General features: G+C 46.1%; 1 protein-coding gene across 1 annotated transcript; it reads left to right on the top strand.

Moving 5' to 3' along the window:
• Positions 1-13035: 13035 nt before the first annotated feature.
• Positions 13036-18697, top strand: LOC119314243 (glutamate receptor 3.1-like). Its single transcript, XM_037588990.1, has 7 exons — positions 13036-13191; positions 14840-15178; positions 15275-16623; positions 16701-16978; positions 17197-17228; positions 17315-17721; positions 18029-18697. Exons 2-7 carry the CDS (start codon positions 14914-14916, stop codon positions 18467-18469), a joined length of 2772 nt encoding a protein of 923 aa, XP_037444887.1. The 5' UTR covers positions 13036-13191; positions 14840-14913; the 3' UTR covers positions 18470-18697.
• The last annotated feature ends 358 nt before the right edge of the window (positions 18698-19055 follow it).

A 19055-nucleotide genomic window follows, 5' to 3' on the forward strand; every position in this document is an offset into this window, starting at 1 on the left:
CCGTCAATCAAAGCAAGATAAGATGCATAAAAGATAAACATCACATGCAATCAATATAAGTGATATGATATGGTCATCATCATCTTGTGCTTGTGATCTCCATCTCCGAAGCATCGTCATGATCACCATCGTCACCGGCGCGACACCTTGATCACCATCGTAGCATCGTTGTCGTCTCGCCAATCTTATGCTTCCACGACTATCGCTACCGCTTAGTGATAAAGTAAAGCATTACAGCGCAATTGCATTGCATACAATAAAGCGACAACCATATGGCTCCTGCCAGTTGCCGATAACTTGGTTACAAAACATGATCATCTCATACAATAAAATTTAGCATCATGTCTTGACCATATCACATCACAACATGCCCTGCAAAAACAAGTTAGACGTCCTCTACTTTGTTGTTGCAAGTTTTACGTGGCTGCTACGGGCTTAAGCAAGAACTAATCTTACCTACGCATCAAAACCACAACGAAAATTTGTCAAGTTGGTGCCGTTTTAACCTTCGCAAGGACCGGGCATAGCCCCACTCGGTTCAACTAAAGTTGGAAAAACTGACACCCACTAGCCACCTTTGTGCAAAGCACGTCGGGAGAACCGGTCTCGCGTAAGCGTACGCGTAATGTCGGTCCAGGCCGCTTCGTCCAACAATACCGCCGAAGCAAAGTATGACATGCTGGTAAGCAGTATGACTTATATCGCCCACAACTCACTTGTGTTCTACTCGTGCATATAACATCAACACATAAAACCTAGGCTCGGATGCCACTGTAGGGGAACGTAGTAATTTCAAAAAAATTCCTACGCACACGCAAGATCATGGTGATGCATAGCAACGAGAGGGGAGAGTGTGATCTACGTACCCTTGTAGACCGACAGCGGAAGCGTTAGCACAACGCGGTTGATGTAGTCGTACGTCTTCACGGCCCGACCGATCAAGCACCGAAACTACGGCACCTCCGAGTTTTAGCACACGTTCGGCCCGATGACGATCCCCGGACTCCGATCCAGCAAAGTGTCGGGGAAGAGTTACGTCAGCACGACGGCGTGGTGACGATCTTGATGTTCTACCGTCGCAGGGCTTCGCCTAAGCACCGCTACAATATTATCGAGGATTATGGTGGAAGGGGGCACCGCACACGGCTAAGAAAACGATCACGTGGATCAACTTGTGTGTCTAGGGGTGCCCCCTGCCCCCGTATATAAAGGAGCAAGGGGAGGAGGCCGGCCGGCCCTATGGCGCGCCAAGGAGTCCTCCTCCTCCTAGTAGGAGTAGACTCCTACTAGGAGTAGGACTCCTACTAGGAGGGGGAAGGAAGTGGGGAGGGAGAAGGAAAGGGGGCGCCGCCCCCCTCTCCTAGTCCAATTCGGACCAGGGGGAGGAGGCGTGCGGCCCACCCTGGCTGCCCTTCTCTCTCTCCACTAAGGCCCATATGGCCCATTACTTCTCCCGGGGGGGTTCCGGTAACCCTCCGGTACTCCGGTTTTCTCCGAAATCATCTGGAACACTTCCGGTGTCCGAATATAGTCGTCCAATATATCAATCTTTATATCTCGACTATTTCGAGACTCCTCGTTATGTCTGTGATCACATCCGGGACTCCGAACTAACTTCGGTACATCAAAACTCATAAACTCATAATATAACTGTCATCGAAACCTTAAGCGTGCGGACCCTACAGGTTCGAGAACAATGTAGACATGACCGAGACATGTCTCTCCGGTCAATAACCAATAGCGGAACCTGGATGCTCATATTGGCTCCTACATATTCTACGAAGATCTTTATCGGTCAGACCGCATAACAACATACGTTGTTCCCTTTGTCATCGGTATGTTACTTGCCCGAGATTATCGTCAGTATCTCAATACCTAGTTCAATATCGTTACTGGCAAGTCTCTTTACTCGTTTCATAATACATCATCTCGCAACTAACTCATTAGTTGCAATGCTTGCAAGGCTTATGTGATGTGCATTACCGAGAGGGCCCAGAGATACCTCTCCGACAATCAGAGTGACAAATCCTAATCTCGAAATATGCCAACCCAACATGTACCTTTGGAGACACCTGTAGAGCACCTTTATAATCACCCAGTTACATTGTGACATTTGGTAGCACACAAAGTGTTCCTCCGGCAAACGGGAGTTGCATAATCTCATAGTCATAGAAACATGTATAAGTCATGAAGAAAGCAATAGCAACATACTAAAAGATCGGGTGCTAAGCTAATGGAATGGGTCATGTCAATCATATCATTCTCCTAATGATGTGATCCCATTAATCAAATAACAACACATGTCTATGGTTAGGAAACATAACCATCTTTGATTAACGAGCTAGTCAAGTAGAGGCATACTAGTGACTTTTAGTTTGTCTATGTATTCACACAAGTATTATGTTTCCGGATAATACAATTCTAGCATGAATAATAAACATTTATCATGATATAAGGAAATATAATAATAACACTATTATTTCCTCTAGGGCATATTTCCTTCAGGAGAGTCCCTGGAGGAGGAGGCGGTGGGGGGAGAGGCAGCCGGAGCAAAAAACTCCGGGCCGTGTCCGAAATAGGAGGGTCTTCTTCGATGCCCTCCTATACAGAGGCACCTTCTGAGTCTGAGGAGGAGGAGTATGTTCCTGATGGTGAGGAGGAGGAGGAGGGCGAGGAGGAGGAGGCCGAGGAGGAGGAGGTCAAGGAGGAGGGTGAGGAGGAGGGCGAGGAGGGTGGTGGAGGGGAGGTTGATCCCGAGTTGTGGGGTGACTTGCCACCTGGTGCTCCGCAGGGGTGGCTGCCTGGTAATGCCGGACTACCTACACCACCTTCTATCGAGGCGCACAAGTGGCTCATTGAACCTGTGGGGACAGAGTAAGTGCCTCTCAATCATATTTTCAACACATGACAACATTTTCTTATTGTACACATGGCAATCCTTTGATTCTTTTGCAGAAACTGGATCCTTCGCGGAAAGGGACGTAAACCGAACGGCCTTATCACTGTCCTGTTGAAGGAGTTTTGGCCTGGCCTATTCTGCCCGCGGCCAGACAGGGACCTGCAGCTGCGGGTTTTGGCCACGAGCTGGGCCCACTATGAGGCTTGCAGCAACGCGGAGTACGGGACGGCCGCTAAGGCCGTGATCACCAAATTTTGGGTAAGTTCTCTTCTGAATCACTTGTCTTCAGTTTCGTTCATAGTTTATCATTGAATCACTCAACTCATGCCTGTTTGCTTCTGGTTTATGCATGATTGCAGCAACTCTATAGAGTTCTTGACGAGCACAAGGCCAGAGCCGATGTAGTCTTGCTTGCGGCTGCGAAGAAGAAAGCTCGTCAGTTGTAGTACGAGGTGCGTTGGGTTGTCGTCTCGCAGTACTACCACATCTACCTGCAACAAAAGATGACCAAAACTCAAGCATAGAGGCAACGACTTACCTTGAACAGGGAGCAGTTCATGATGGTAACTATTACTAACTTATCATTGTTTCAAGCAGTCAACTATATGTTTCGTGCTCACATGTCATGCTTCCAAAATTTGCATAGGTTGTTCCTCGTTGGTGCTACGGAAGGCATGACGGATGGGCAAGTTTGGTGGATAGGTGGCTCGGCGAAGATGCAGAGTTTGCTGCCAAGAGCATCAAGGCCCGGGCTAACCGTGGAAAAGACGGGACACATGGCCAAGGAAACAAGAACCACTGGGGCTTCAAGGCCATGAAGGTATATCTATATGCATGATGCATTTTTGTTCTTCTTTACCGTCATGTTCTTATGTATGGCTAACTTCTATTTGACGTTGCAGGAGGACAAGTTGAAGAGGCCGCTCTCAGACATTGAGTCGTGGAAGCTGGCCCGCGAGCGGAGTCATCCCAAGGAGGGCGAGAGCCAGTACTACGGCAAGACCGAGGAGCACCTGGAGTCTTACACTCAGCACTATCGGAAGTTGCATCCGGATGTTCCTGTTCCTGAGGTCGCCCAGTCTCAGATCGACGACTCGGTGGTGGTGGCCATCTAGGGGAAGTCACATGGCCGGTATCCGTGTTTCGATGGCTTGATAACTCCTTCGATCTCGTACACACGGCTTCGGTCTACCAACCCGAGCCAGTTAGAGAGTACGGGGCGTTCACATACTCCCTTAGCCCGCCAGCATGCTGTAAGTACTTCCCCTTTATCTTTTTCTCTCTAGCATTCTCAGTTCATTTTCAGCATTGCTCACTTAGAAACAACCTAAATTATGTAGGCATATAAGGCCTTTGTCGAGCATAGGAATCTCGAGGTGCGAGAGTACTTGCAACGAGTGAAGGCAAATGATGATTACAACCGTCAGATGATGGCGGTTAGTTTTGCCCTCTTAAAACCAAGCTAAATTTTTGCACTTTCATTCCTTCTGACCTTCTAGTTTGCTTGTTTAACTAACATCCAGGCTATGTTGGCGTCTTGGAGTAACCACACGGATCCACCACAAATGGGACCCCCACCACCACCTGCGGGAGAACCCCCACACGTGCCCACGTTCGATGAATGGGTGGCACTAGGCAGTGATAGTCCGGTTAATACATTTGCCTAACTACTGACAAACTAGTTCTCGTTCATTCAACACTATCATATCATATTTACCGTTAGAATCTTCTCTCAAACATGTAGGGGACCGGTGGCTCGACTCCTGCTCCGTCAACCCCGGTCACTCCGATCTTCCAGAGTGATGGTGGTCGCGGTGGCGGTTTTGGCGGAGGTGGTCTTAGCGGTGGTGCTTTTGGCGGAGGTGGTCTTGGTGGTGGTGCTTTTGGCGGAGGTGGTCTTGGTGGTGGTGGTTTTGGCGGAGGTGGTCTTGTTTGATGTCATGATGATTCCGTGCATGTGGCCGTCGTGCCATGCCTTTCATGTTGCTACTTTTATTATGTTCCATGTCTTGCACTAGTTTTATGTTCATGAACTTTCGCCGGTGATGATCTTTAGATGATGATGATGAACTTGAGTATGTTTAGATGATGATGATTAACTTGAGTATGTTTAGATGATAAACTGTCATATTTCTGCATAATTCTATATTATTCTGCTTTGAAATGCTGCCAAATGAAGTGAAAAAGAGAAAACAGAGAAAATAAAAAAAAAATAAACTATGCCTACAGCAAAGCCGTCGGCATATATAAGCCCAGGAGATACCAGGACACGCCACGTGGCAGAGATATGCCGATGGCAAAGCTGTCGGCATAGTTTTCGGTCTATGCCGACGGCTTTGCCATAGGCATATCTCTGCCGCCAAGAGAAACCAGGGGCCGACACGTGGCAGAACTATGCCTACGGCAAAGCCGTCGGCATAGATTCCGTCTATGCCTACGGCTTTGCCGTAGGCATAGACCTGCCACCAGGAGGCACCACGGGGTGCCACGTGGCACTGATATGCCGACGGCCAAGCCGTCAGCATACCTCTGCCACGTGCCATTCCACGATTCGCCCGCGCTTTTGACGGCGCCGTCCGTTGCCGTCAGATGGAAAACAGTGCCGACTGCTATACTATGCCGACGGCTGACGCCGGGCCGTCAGCATAGGCCCCTATGCCGACGGCTATACTACGCCGATGGTCTGACAAGACTACGCTGACGTGATTTACGCCGACGGGTCTATGCCGACGGCAGCCGTAGGCATAGATCTATGCCGACGGCATAGGACCTATGCCGACGGCCCTGGGCCGTAGGCATAGTCCGCGAGTCCGGTAGTGATTATTTTGGGATGTTGGAACATATGGTCTCAAAGAGATGGCAAGATCTTGAAAAGGGGAGCCCCTGCTCTCATATCTCTGAAGCATCTTTTGAAGCAAGATTACCGAAGCATAGGGTGAAAAGAAAGAATGACGGTTGTCTTCAAAGCTGGATTTTTTTTTTACAAAAATGAACAGATCTATTACAAAAGTTCATCAAAAGTACGAAGCATCTCAAACATAATAAAAATTTACATCGAGATTCTAAGACCACCAAACGACCCCTACTTCCACCAGAACGAGCCGCCTACACACCGCAGTTGCCGCTCCCTTTCCCGAGTCAGCTTGACCTTGTCGATGACAGCCGGGAAAGCTTCATGCACATGCCCCTAAGGACCAGCGCCATGGAGACGCAGTCGTCGCCATTGTACATTTGCATAGATTTGAAGCACCTGAAGCAAAATCATCTATCATGAGTTTGTCACAATTTCAGATCTCTCTTATTGGTTGACCATGTTTGGTTTTGAAAAAACAGGAGTTTGTTAGTTTATTGGCTGAGATTTTTTAAAATATTAAAGACAGTGGAAAAAACCGTACAACAATCTGGCCTAAAAAAAGGTTTCTAGTGGAGTAACCAATTCTAGTAGCCAGAGAATCATTCGGACAATTGGTTAGTGTGTGTGAATGGTCTGAGATGACAATGTAGCCGGGATCGATCAAACCAAACATGCCATCACTTTTCCACGGTGCTTTCCTTGCTGATGTGCGAAACATCAACAGTCGAGCATATTATCTGTTCGGTGCAACGCACGATCGCACCATTTTGGCAGCCGAAAGCCACACAGCCGAAAGATCCATGCAGGCATTTTCAAAAAACAAAACGTACGTTTCAAAAGGAATTATATGAACGTAAAGCCAAGCCCAGAGAGCTTTCCCAGGCGGCATCAGATGCCTCTGGCATGTGATGGAGATGTCAGCCTCACTGGGTACTGCGTGCGTTCGTTCGTTCTATCCCTTTTTTCACCTTTTCAGAAATGCGCCCTTTTTCTGTGTTAGAGTTTACATGTGAAGCAAAGCTGGATTATCACGACGTACGTACGGAACCAATCACATGACTCTAGCAGCTACTGATTGTATATCACCTGGTAGTTACTGCAGGGCTAGATGCAATGCGTGCCTTGTAAGGCCGACGAAGCATCAAGGACGCTGCATGCATGCACATGAGAATAAGCAGCCAAATTCCTACAGAAACTGGCTGCAATCAGCACATAATGTAAACTTCGCCCTAGTTGCAATCTTGCTCGGTGCATCACAAGCTCGAGTATGGTCAACCATTCCCTCCATCATATTCATATAATTTAAAATATCTGAGTTCTCGCCTGGTAGATTTTATGAAAAGGAAACACCTTCATGCATGAAACTGCATCTCAAATGAATTTTAGGAAGCGCCCCCCGCGTCGCCCCCGCTCGGGCGACTCGGGCGGAATCTAAAACCCTAGCCGCTGGGGGTCCCCATCCATCCTCCCCTCCCTCCGCCGCCGCCGAAGGACGCCGCCGGCTATAGCCCGGGGCTGATGGTGGTGGCGGGGGTCTTCCCTCTTGCCTGCGCCGTGCGGGCGGTGCGGAGCCCCGCGGCGTGGGTGGCTCGGTCGATCTGGCCTGGCGGCGCGGCAGGCCTGTCTTCCAACGGCAGCGCGGCGGCTGCCTCGGCCAAGGGCGGCGATGGTGGGGTGCGGCAGCCGGCCCTGCCTCGGGCTGCGTGGCTGCGTTCGGCGGCGGCGGCCGGGTCTGCGGCGACACATCATCTGACCTCGGATCGGCGGTGGCGGCATGGAGGGCTTGGTGGTTGCGTCCGCACCATGCGGGTTGTGCCCTCCGGACAGATCTGATCTGGCCGGTGCGGCGGCTCAGATCGGCGGCGCCCCATGCACACAATACGTGATGGAGGTTCTTCGAGCGGATCCGGGTGAAAACCTTGTGCTCGGCTTGATGCCAAGACCGGCGTTGGTGGCACCCTGAGGTGTCATTACCTTCTTGAAGGCATCGCCGTGAAGAAGCTCTAGACCTCTATCCGCTACCTCCGGGGGAAACCCTAGATCAGTTGATCGGATGACGGCGGCGCGTTGGTGTCGTTTCCTCCTTGGGGGCGTCATTCTTGGAGGCGTACACGGGATCGAGGGACCAGCGGGCGCCTTTTTTGTTGAAGCGGTACTTCATCCTTCACATTGATGACGGCGGATCTCGGTGGCGTGGTGCAGTGGAGACTCGGCGCCCGATGCGCGGTGATGGACTCGCGTAGGTGAAGGTAGTTGTCTGGCGTCAAGGTGGCGTCGATGGCGGAGTGGCCTGACAAGGTAGAAGCCTCAATATCTGCTCTGAAGACGGACCTGTGGAAGATGGCGGCGATGACACATGTGAGTGCGTCAGACCAGTTTATGCCCCAGACCCGGTATGTGGCTCGGCTGGGGCTTCTGGCTTTTAATGATAGGCTTAGGTGAGTAGATCGGGTATGTGGCCCAGGTAGCACCCTTCATCATATGGATAGGAGCAGTGGCATATGTTGCCAAGATGACGGATTCATGCATATTGTTGTAATACTTTGTAAGGTCCTCGAGAATAATCAATAAAGTGGCCGTATGCATCTGCCAGATGCAGAGGCCGGAGGTCATCCTCCTTTTCTAAAAATAAAAATAAAATGAATTTTAGGAAGATATGATCAGCCAGTAGGGTACGTAAAGGAAGAGAGTTGTACCTAGATCGGCGACATCGCATGTAAATCTTAGGGCGCGAGATCAATTACTTACCAGTTCCAATCCTTATGTCATAGGAGAATGGTGTACTCTCTCTGTAAACTTTTATAAGACGTCTTAGATCACAAATTATTCCACCTAGCTAATTAAAGACAGGCACACCATCGCAAAAAAATATTAAAGACAGGCACAGGCCGCTCCTAAACATAGCAGATACAGGACCAACAGATAGATACTCCCTCCATTTCAAAATATAGTGCACCCGCGCTTTCCGAGGTCCAACTTTGATCATAAATTTAACCAACGAGACCAACTGCGGCAGGAGAAAAAATTATATAATTGAAAACTTCTTTCGAATACGAATTCATTGATATAATTTTCGCTCCCGCTGCAATCGGTTTTGGTAGTTAAATTTACAGTTAAAGTTGAAGCACGAGGATATAGGAAGCATTACATTGTGGAATGGAGGGAGTATGTGAGAGGGTGACGTTTCGTCTTTCCTGCCGACCTTCTGCTACACGTTTGATACTGTACAACAACTGAGGTTACTGCTGAAAATGATTTCAAGGCTAGGGCTGCTGTATCTCCGTCTGCACGCGCGTGTCCACATCATGTAGTCGACCTCCGGGCTGATCAGGTCGAAGTCCCTCTCGTTCCAAAATAGTACTACTATTAGTAATTTCCTCATGACACGTGACTATGCTCTTCCATTTGTGCATCATTTAGTTCCAGGTTTTTCAACCCAAGCTTTCCATATTCTCAAAGAAATAATACTCTTAATGAGTGCAGCGATTCGGTGTCTAGGCTCGTCTGCACCCGGCCAGAAAAAAATCACAAAAAATACTAGAAAAATTCAAGAAAAATCTAATTTTTTCCCATGGTATACAATTTATTGTGTGAGGTCCGCTCCAAATTCTAGCTCATTTGAACATCTGAGTAGCACTCAGAAAAAAAAAGACAAATTGGGTCAAAACATTACATGAACAGTAAATTGTTTTACAGACCCCGAATTTGACTTTTTGCCGAGAGTTGCTCATTTGTCCAAAGGATTTGAAAATTGGAGCGGGTCTCACGCATCAAATTGTCTACCATCCGAAAAAAATTGATGTTTTTTAATTTTTCTAGTATTTATTTTGATTTTTTTATTCAACACAGGTGCAAATGAGCCCGGGCTCAGAAAAAGGATTTTCTCCTACATACTAGCAACTAAGAGGGTGTTTGTTTTCAGGGACTTATTGGTTTAGTGACTTTAAAAAGTCCCTATAAGTCCCATCTAAATCAAACAGGAGGAAATAGGGACTTAAAGTGGGCATTTGATACTTATGAAATAAGACTCACAAGTAAGGACTTATAGGGACTTATAGTTGTAATATGATCTTTTAGTCCACGTTAAGTCCCAGAAACCAAACAGGTAGGGACTTTTTAAAGACTTGAGACTTATAAATTAGAACTTAAAAAAGTCCTAGGATCTATGAAACAAACAGAGCCTAAGCAAATCAGACAAGAGGGCATGAACCAACAACTTGCACCATGCCAATGGTCCATCGTATCTTGCCATAATCTAATTAGTCAAGCATACGAGAATCCAATCATTGTGACATGACCAGGAAAAACACGCGTACTGTATGTCAGTTTTCACTGGTCAGGTTTCTATTAGTCTTGGAAAATCAAATCAATACCATCCTTTGCCTTGTCACACACTCTAGCTAGGATGCCTACAGATATTCCATCAAAATGTCATTACACTTTTAATAATTGTCACAAGCATCATTTATGGAAAGCAAAGAGTAAGCAAGAACGCTGTCTGTGTTCCTGAAAAAAAATGTACATTACAAATCGTGTCAATGGCAAATGTTTTTTTTGTGAGAAAATCACAAATCATGTTAACGGAAATCTCAGTAAGAACACAAATTACATATCCTTGTCTCGGTCATGACCTAAACAATGATAGTATATATATTTACAGAAAGCAATTTCTCATAATTAAAGGCATGGAGGTTGATACAAGACCAAGAGATACAGTCGCGAGACAGCTTCATGTCGAGCTTCTGGTACACGTTTGGTTTTCATATTCTCTCATGCTAAGCTAAATATAACAGCTGAGGTGTTCACTTAGTAGTAGTTAGGATATAACCATATTGATTACGGCTGAAAATTGTTGGAAGCTAGGGCTGCTGCATCTATCTGCCCAAGTCATCCCCATCATGTCTCCCTCCTGGTCATCCGCAGTCCCTGTCATTCCTACAAGAATTTCTTAATTACATGTGTGACATGCGTACGCAACATAGTCCAAGTTTCAAACCAAGGCTTCAATATTCTCAAAGGAATCAATCAAGCAACGACTGATGAGGCAAGAGAGCGACAACCAACTTACGTACATGGATGCTAATCCATATTTCACCATAATCCAATCTAATCGAGCACGCGAGGGTCCAATCGTTGTGACGTGACCAGGAAACAATCGCACACATGTTTTCTTTTCTATTCTTCAGGTATATTTTTGTAAAAGAAATGGGCAGCTCGCAAGATGCCTTCCTTTGCCCGGCCACGCACTCTAGCCAGGGTTCTTCTTTTTAGCAAGGTTGCATGCACACGCAGCGGCTAAGTACAAAGTCCTGGACCACCGTACAATGTCATGTACCGTACGCAACGGACGACCGGGACAAGGAGAAACGGCGTCGGCTGGACCGGCCGGCCGGCCGGATGCATGCGTCTTCACCGGTGACATCTCGCCACGTGGCCCCATGCAAGGGATGGCCTCGGCTCGATCCGGTCTTCCACGTGCATCACGCTACCCTCAAAACTTGTTTAAGCTTGACAAAGTTTATGGTAGTACGTACGTATGATTTTCTTTGTCACGTCTAGAGTGGCGGATAAAATACACTGGGGAAAAGAAGAACATTTCATGATGCACTCGATGATGTTGATTGCGTGAATTCATAATTGTGCGGCGGTGCATCCATTTTAATAGTAGTAGTATTCGGGTGTTCCAATATCCAATTCGGTGCCCGGGCTCAGAATGAGCCCGGTGAATAGTAACGCAATTAAAAGTAGAAAACAAAAATAAAAAATGATTTTTTTTCAAGCAAGATGTGCATATATGTGATGTTCGTGCAAAATTTGCTGATGTTTGAACATTTCAGGAGCGTGCGGCAAAAAAAATCCAAGCATGAACAATGTTGTTTTTCAGATGTTTCTTTCAGACCCGGATTTGTTTTTCTTTTGTCACGAGCTCCTTGAATGTTCAAACATCATCAAATTTGGCACGGACATCGCACACTCAAGCATCTTTCACCACAAATAAAATGGGAATTTCTTGAATGTTTTTAGTATTTTAAATGACTTTACTATTCACTCCCGGGCTCATCTGAGCCAAGGAGCCAAAACGCTGCTTCCTCGGGTGTTGTTGTTTTGTTGTATCCCAGGCTCCATTTTCATATTGAAAATGGGTCCATGTGGCCCCTTTGTCGATATTTTTTTTTTTGCGTGGATGCGGATTTTTTTTGTTTTATGAAATTGCTCAAGCTTAACTAAGTTTGACTTGAGACAAAGATAAACATGGCTTGTACTTAAGAACAACGGCGCATTTTGCTTTGTAAGTTACGAGCGGAATGTTGAATTCTCACAAGACAAATGATAATGGTCCTCGTGTTCAATCTCCTGACGAAAGCACCAAAGGAACCCTTCTTTGACATGCTAAAGGGAATTTAGCTAACACTCATGCATATCTGAGAGCACAAGACGGACTAATGTTCTTTTCCAAAATGAAAGCTGGTTTATATGATATCAATAAAACATCAAACACAATCCGATATGACGGGGGAAACTGAACCTAGAGGCACATAGGCATTGTTTCCAAAATGAAGATGCGGGTGAACCTATCGTCGTTGCACCACCGTAGATCATACCGACAATATAATGGACAACATGAAGAAATCCAGCCACCGAAATACTTGCAAAGGCATTAGAGGGACATGTCGCCGCAACAGTAAACTACCACGCACGATGGAGACTGGCAATCACGCCAAGCATATCGGCGAGGGGATCGCCCCGAGATTCAGGCAGACAGCCGCGCTACCAATTTGTTATGTATGGATGATGGATGAGATTCCATGGATAGAGAGCCTGTTCCAATAGACTTATGGAATGTTTCCGTTCATGTGCATCCAGCAGGGATTGAACCCGCAAATTTACCAATTATGAGTTGGACGCTTTAACCATTCAGCCATGGATGCTTAATAGGGATCACCGGACATAGTAAATAAACAATTTTCATATAGAAAGACATAGCATCGTCAAACCAATCCGATGTTGAAACTATTTTTCTTTCCTTATTTAGTGTACATAGATAGAGAAACCCAACACATACTAGATCACAAAATATGCTTTGCCATATAAATCATGTAATAATAGCTCTAAAAAAATCATGTAATAATAGGTCCATGGCCGACATGGCAGACCATGTGCTCGCATTCGCATTCCCCTCGGGGTGGGTCCCGCCTGTCAGTGCGTCGGGTACCATCTCCATCTCCCTCTTCCTCCCCTGTCCCCCCTCCGCTATAATACCTTCACCTAAAAATAATATGACGAGCTCGACGGAAGCAGCTCCCGGTCGCCGTCGTGGGGTCCTCCTGCTCCCCCCCTGCTCCTCCCCCGACCTCTCCGTCCAGCGCCGCCGCCGCCGCAGCATCCGTGTGGGTGGGAGGCCGAGATTTCCTCCTCCGAGCGCGCCGCATCCAGCCCCGTAAGTCCGAATCTCCGTGCGTTTCTCGCTGTTCTTGCTCTGCAATCCCCTTCTCCGGAACCAATGCCCGCCATTCCCCCGTTTCTTGGGCCCTCGGGTCCAGGAATCCGAGGCCAAGCTGCGTTCTTGCCCTCCCCTACTGGCCGTGGACTGACCCCCCGGCAATGGCGGCCGTCGCCGCCGGGCCTACTCCCGCCGGTCCTCGCGGTGTTCGACCGGTTGCCGCCGTGCCATGCCGTACCGTACCGTACCGTGTCGGTCGAGCTGGCCCTGGGGTTTCACTCCGTTTATGGTCAGCTGCTCAACTGACGAAATGCTGAAATTTGTGTCAGTTGGTTTGGCCCAAATCTGTGCACGCAAATGCTTCCATTTTTGCAGGCAGATGTTTCCCTTTTTGCAGGAAGCAACCTTGAGCGTCACTGGTAGTATCCTGGCCGGTATAATCTGCTGGCGTTCCTTTGTTCGCTTGCTGTCCGTCTGATTGACAAGAGAAAAGGGGTGAAGCAAGGAATAGAATAGATGCCTTGCTGCGTAATCTAAAGTTCGGCACCTGCAGGCTTTTGTTCTCCCTCGCGCCGTACCAATAGTGTGTGCGGAATCTGCTGGGTCACATGTTTTGGCTGGCAATCGAGGGCGGCCACATCGCTTCTTGCTTTTCTTGGATGAGTAGGTGTGAACAAAAATGCCGGCCCGGCCTAGGATCTGTATCTTCTTCCTGGGAGCAGTATGAGTGGATGACATAAATGGCACAAACCAAATGTTGTGTTGCTTACAAGAAATGGGTGTTTTTCACATTCTTGTTAACGAGTGAGTTTGGTTGAATCATCTGTTGTTGTTCTTTTAACTTGCTTTTCTTTGCGACATTCAGTTCGTTGGTTTTTTAATTGCTTCCTTCAGATTGGCACTTGCCTCTTTGTTACTGTTTTTCTTTCAACATTTGGATTGACCCCCTACTGGCTGTGGATTGATCTCCCGCTAATGGCGGCCCTGGTTGTTGTGATGGTGTTACCACTGGGTCGGTGTTCGGCTGATTGCTTCTTACGGTATCCGCTGGCCTGGTGTCTTTTGAGTTCTTCAGTCCGTTTATCGTCAGTTGCTAAATGAATGAAATGCTGGAATCTGTGCTTAGCTGGTTTGGTACTTTGCTCAGCTGGCATCTTAGGCAGTGTTTCCTTTTTGCAGGAAGCACCCTTAAGCATAGTATCCTGGTATAATATGTTTGTTTGTTTGCTGTCTGATGATTGACACAAGGGGTTAAGGATTAGAATAAATACCTTATACGTTACATAATCCAAAGTTTGTTCCCTGCATAGCAATAGTGTGTGCAAACTGAAATCTGTTGAGAGCAGTTTGTCCACACCATACGTTCGGCTTTAATTCAAGGACCACGATGATTTGTGGTTTTGTTGGATGAGTATATGTGAACAAAAATGCTGGATGCTTAACGGCCCAACCTACGATCTCTATCTTCTTCCTAGGAGCAGTATAAGCGGATAACATCAATGGCACAAACCTAAATGTTGTGTTGCTTACTACAAATGGATTATTTTCATTCTTAACGTGTTTGGTCGAAACATCTGTTGTTGCTCAGTTTAGTTGCTTTTTTTTTTTGCAATATTCAGTCCTGCTCTGTGATTTTTTCTTACAGGGGGATCCCAACTCATTAATAATCTGCTAAGATGCGAATAAGCATCCAGTAGCCTTTGCACTGTTTGAGGGACAATGGGGACAGCTTTTCCCATGTTGTTGGTTCTCTCTCTGCTCCTGTACCCTAATGGCATCTCCAAGAGCTTAGCTGCAAGGCCTCCAGTTGTGAATATTGGGTCTATTCTTCAATTGAACTCCACCACTGGAGGTGTTGCGGCGATTGCCATCAATGCAGCCTTGGAGGATATCAACTCTGATCCAACAGTTCTAAATGGAACAACATTAAAGGTTGAAACCAAGGATACAAATTGCTTTGATGGTTTCCTTGGCATGGTTCAAGGTAGACTAGCTTTAACGTCACTCATTCATTTTGTATTGTTAAAATAGTTGCTTCTGTTCTGGAGTTGTGACAATGATACCGTATTCCTTGTATCAGCTTTACAGTTCATGGAGACTGATGTTATTGCAATCGTTGGCCCCCAGTGCTCCACAATTGCTCATATCATTTCATATGTAGCAAATGAGCTCCGAGTCCCCTTGATGTCCTTTGCGTCTGATGCTACTCTTTCATCGATACAGTTCCCGTTCTTTGTCAGGACTGCTCCCAGTGATCTCTATCAAATGGCGGCTGTGGCAGCAGTTGTGGACTACAACCACTGGAAGATAGTGACTGCCATATACATTGATGATGATTTTGGTCGAAATGGCATTGCTGCTTTGGATGATGCACTCACTGCGAAGCGCTGCAAAATTTCCTACAAGATTGGATTTCCTGCAAATGCTAAAAAGAGTGAGCTTATTAATTTGTTGGTTAGTGTCAGTTATATGGAGTCTCGTGTTATCATCCTCCATACTGGTGCTGAACCTGGACTCAAGCTTTTCTCTATGGCAAACCGACTAAACATGATGGGCAATGGCTATGTATGGATTGCAACTGACTGGCTTTCTGCATATCTTGATGCTAATTCATCAGTTCCTGCTGAGACTATATCTGGTATGCAAGGTGTTCTTACTTTACGGCCACATATCCCCAGCTCAGAAATGAAGGGTAATTTGATCTCCAAGTGGAGCAGGCAAAGTCAGAAGTACAACCATAGTGATCTTCGTGTAAATACTTATGGTTTTTATGTTTATGATAGTGTATGGGCAGTAGCTCGGGCTCTTGATGCCTTCTTTGATGATGGTGGTAGCATTTCCTTCTCAAATGACTCGCGGTTGCGTGATGGAGCTGGGGGAACTCTTCACCTTGAAGCAATGAGTATTTTTGACAAGGGAAAGAAATTATTGGACAAGATTAGAAAGGTAAACTTCACTGGGCCATCTGGGAAAGTGCAATTCGATGCTTCAGGTGACCTCATTCATCCTGCATATGAGATCATAAATGTCATCGGAAATGGCATGCGGACCATTGGTTTTTGGTCAAACTATTCTGGCTTGTTATCAACTGTCCCTCCAGAGGCTCTATATTCAAAGTCCCCAAATACTTCTCTAGCCAATCAGCAACTCTATGATGTTATTTGGCCTGGGCAGACTGCACAGAGGCCTCGAGGATGGGTTTTTCCTTCTAATGCCAAGGAGTTAAAAATTGGTATTCCCAACAGATTCAGTTTCAGGGAGTTTGTCACGAAAGACAATGTTACCGGGTCAATGAAGGGTTATTGCATTGATGTCTTTACCCAGGCATTGGCTTTGCTTCCTTATCCTGTTACCTACAAGTTTGTACCTTTTGGGAGTGGTACTGAAAATCCTCATTATGACAAACTCATACAGATGGTTGAATCAAATGTAAGTATGTATGTTTTTTTTTCCTTTTTCTACACATTCCATCATACCGTACTGACCAGGGTTATCTTATTCTGCAGGAGCTTGATGGAGCTGTAGGGGATATCGCAGTTACAATGAAGCGCACAGTAATTGCTGATTTCACCCAGCCTTTCATTGAAACAGGATTGGTTATCTTGGCTCCGGTTAAAAGGCATATAACAACATCCTGGGCATTCTTGCAGCCATTTACTTTGGAGATGTGGTGTGTTACAGGGTTGTTCTTTCTTGTTGTGGGTGTGGTTGTTTGGGTTCTTGAACATCGAATCAATGATGAGTTCCGCGGCTCGCCACGACAACAAATGATAACTATTTTCTGGTAAGGAGCTTAGCTGCATGTTTTGTATCCTCACTAGAACAACTGCCAGTTAATGCACCCAAATGAAGCATCTTCTGATTATCAATTAACTATTATATATATGATGCATTGGTTTTATTGTCTTCTTTTTTCACATACTCTTGCAAAATGCTCTTATGACAGAGTCATTCCTTGCTCTCAAAACTGTGATTATAATCTCAATCTTCTATTGTCTGCAGGTTCAGCTTTTCGACTTTGTTCTTTGCACACAGTGAGTAAATGAACCTCTCTTGTGTTTTTTTGGCTATATATATAAAGTAATTTTGTTCTGACACATGGCTCGTGATTTTCGTCCAGGAGAAAATACCATGAGCACCTTAGGGCGCGGTGTGTTACTCATATGGCTATTTGTTGTTTTGATCATTCAATCCAGCTATACCGCGAGTCTTACTTCCATCCTGACCGTGCAACAACTTGATACTTCTATAAAAGGAATCGATGACCTGAAAAATAGCGATGCTCCTGTTGGTTTCCAAGTTGGTTCTTTTGCACAAGACTACATGGTTAATGAACTGAACATCTCACGGTCAAGGCTAAGAGCTCTCGGTTCCCCAAAAGAATATGCTAAAGCGCTCGAGCTTGGCCCTAAGAAAGGAGGTGTTATGGCCATCGTTGACGAGCGCCCCTATGTTGAACTGTTTTTGTCAACTTACTGCAAGATTGCGGTAGCTGGCTCAGATTTCACCAGCAGAGGATGGGGCTTTGTAAGTACATTTAAACCAAGTTATTTAATATAGCTTAAAAAATTATAACGATACAACATTTTGGTGTTAAAATCCTGCAATGACAGTTTTAACTTCCAATAGTTGTGTGTGCTGTCTAGTACAACCTCTGTACACTAATATAAGACGTTTTTGCAGTTCAATTTGAACTGTAAAAACGTCTTACATTAGTTTACAGAGGGAGTATTATGTAACCTTTCTTGCACTTATTTGCGGGTGAAATCTAAAATCTACACCCGCTTTATTTCATGAGCCAAGACATAGCACCTTACAAAGTTCATTCTGCCAGGCATTTCCACGGGATTCCCCTCTGCAAGTGGACCTGTCCACCGCGATCCTGTCACTGTCAGAGAACGGGGAGCTGCAGCGGATCCACGACAAGTGGCTCAAGACAGGCGAGTGCGCAGCCGACGAAAGCGAGATGATCAACTCGAACCAGCTCCGCCTCGAGAGCTTCTGGGGCCTGTTCATAATCTGTGCCATGGCGTGCGTCATCTCGCTGCTCATCTACTTCGGCATCATGCTGCGCAAGTACATGAGACACGAGCCGAAGAAGAGCCTCAGGAGGTTCATCTCGTTCATCGACGACAAGGAGCCACCGAAGAACCGGAAGAAGCGGTCCATGAGCCTGCCTGCGAGTGCGACGGCCACCACACCGATGACCGCCCTCGACATAGAGAGGCCGGCCAGACCGGTCAGGAACGGCAGCGTTATTGATATAGAAGGCTAGTTCTTGTGTACAAATCTAAGACATTATATATATACAGGTTTTCGACCCGAGGTACGCTAATCTTCGGGTCAGCTTACCCGATGTAATGGAGGGGGAAATAGATTCAGACTTCCAGAGGCTGTGTAGGGGAAATTATTCTGTAGGTTCCTGGCAACTGGGAACTTGTATATAAGCTGTTGTCCTTGATGGTGTTGTGGTGAAATGAAGGAATGTGTTTGTCTGAGTGCTTTTTTTCTCTTCAGAGTTTCTGCAGTTGCCTGCCTTGGCACTGAATGGATGTGAGAAGGCAGGTCTATCATTTAATTTTATTCTTGTGAAATTGCACAGATTTGAACTTCTACATCCCAGATTTTTATTTGATGTTCTTGGTTGGAATACAATTAGTTACAAGGATACATTCTGTAAAAAAAATAAAAGACACCACCTTCACTGCTTGTGAAAACACTATTAATAAAATAGAGTACTAAATAGGAAGCCAGGAAGAGAAATAAATTATGGGGAAACACTAAAAAAATATAATGTAATAAATGATGAAGTATAAAATGGGGAAAATGGAATATTCTGTTTTTTCTGATCCCTACCGTTT

This window comes from Triticum dicoccoides, chromosome 6A (genome assembly GCF_002162155.2).
Source record: "Triticum dicoccoides isolate Atlit2015 ecotype Zavitan chromosome 6A, WEW_v2.0, whole genome shotgun sequence".
Taxonomy (NCBI): Eukaryota; Viridiplantae; Streptophyta; class Magnoliopsida; order Poales; family Poaceae; genus Triticum; species Triticum dicoccoides.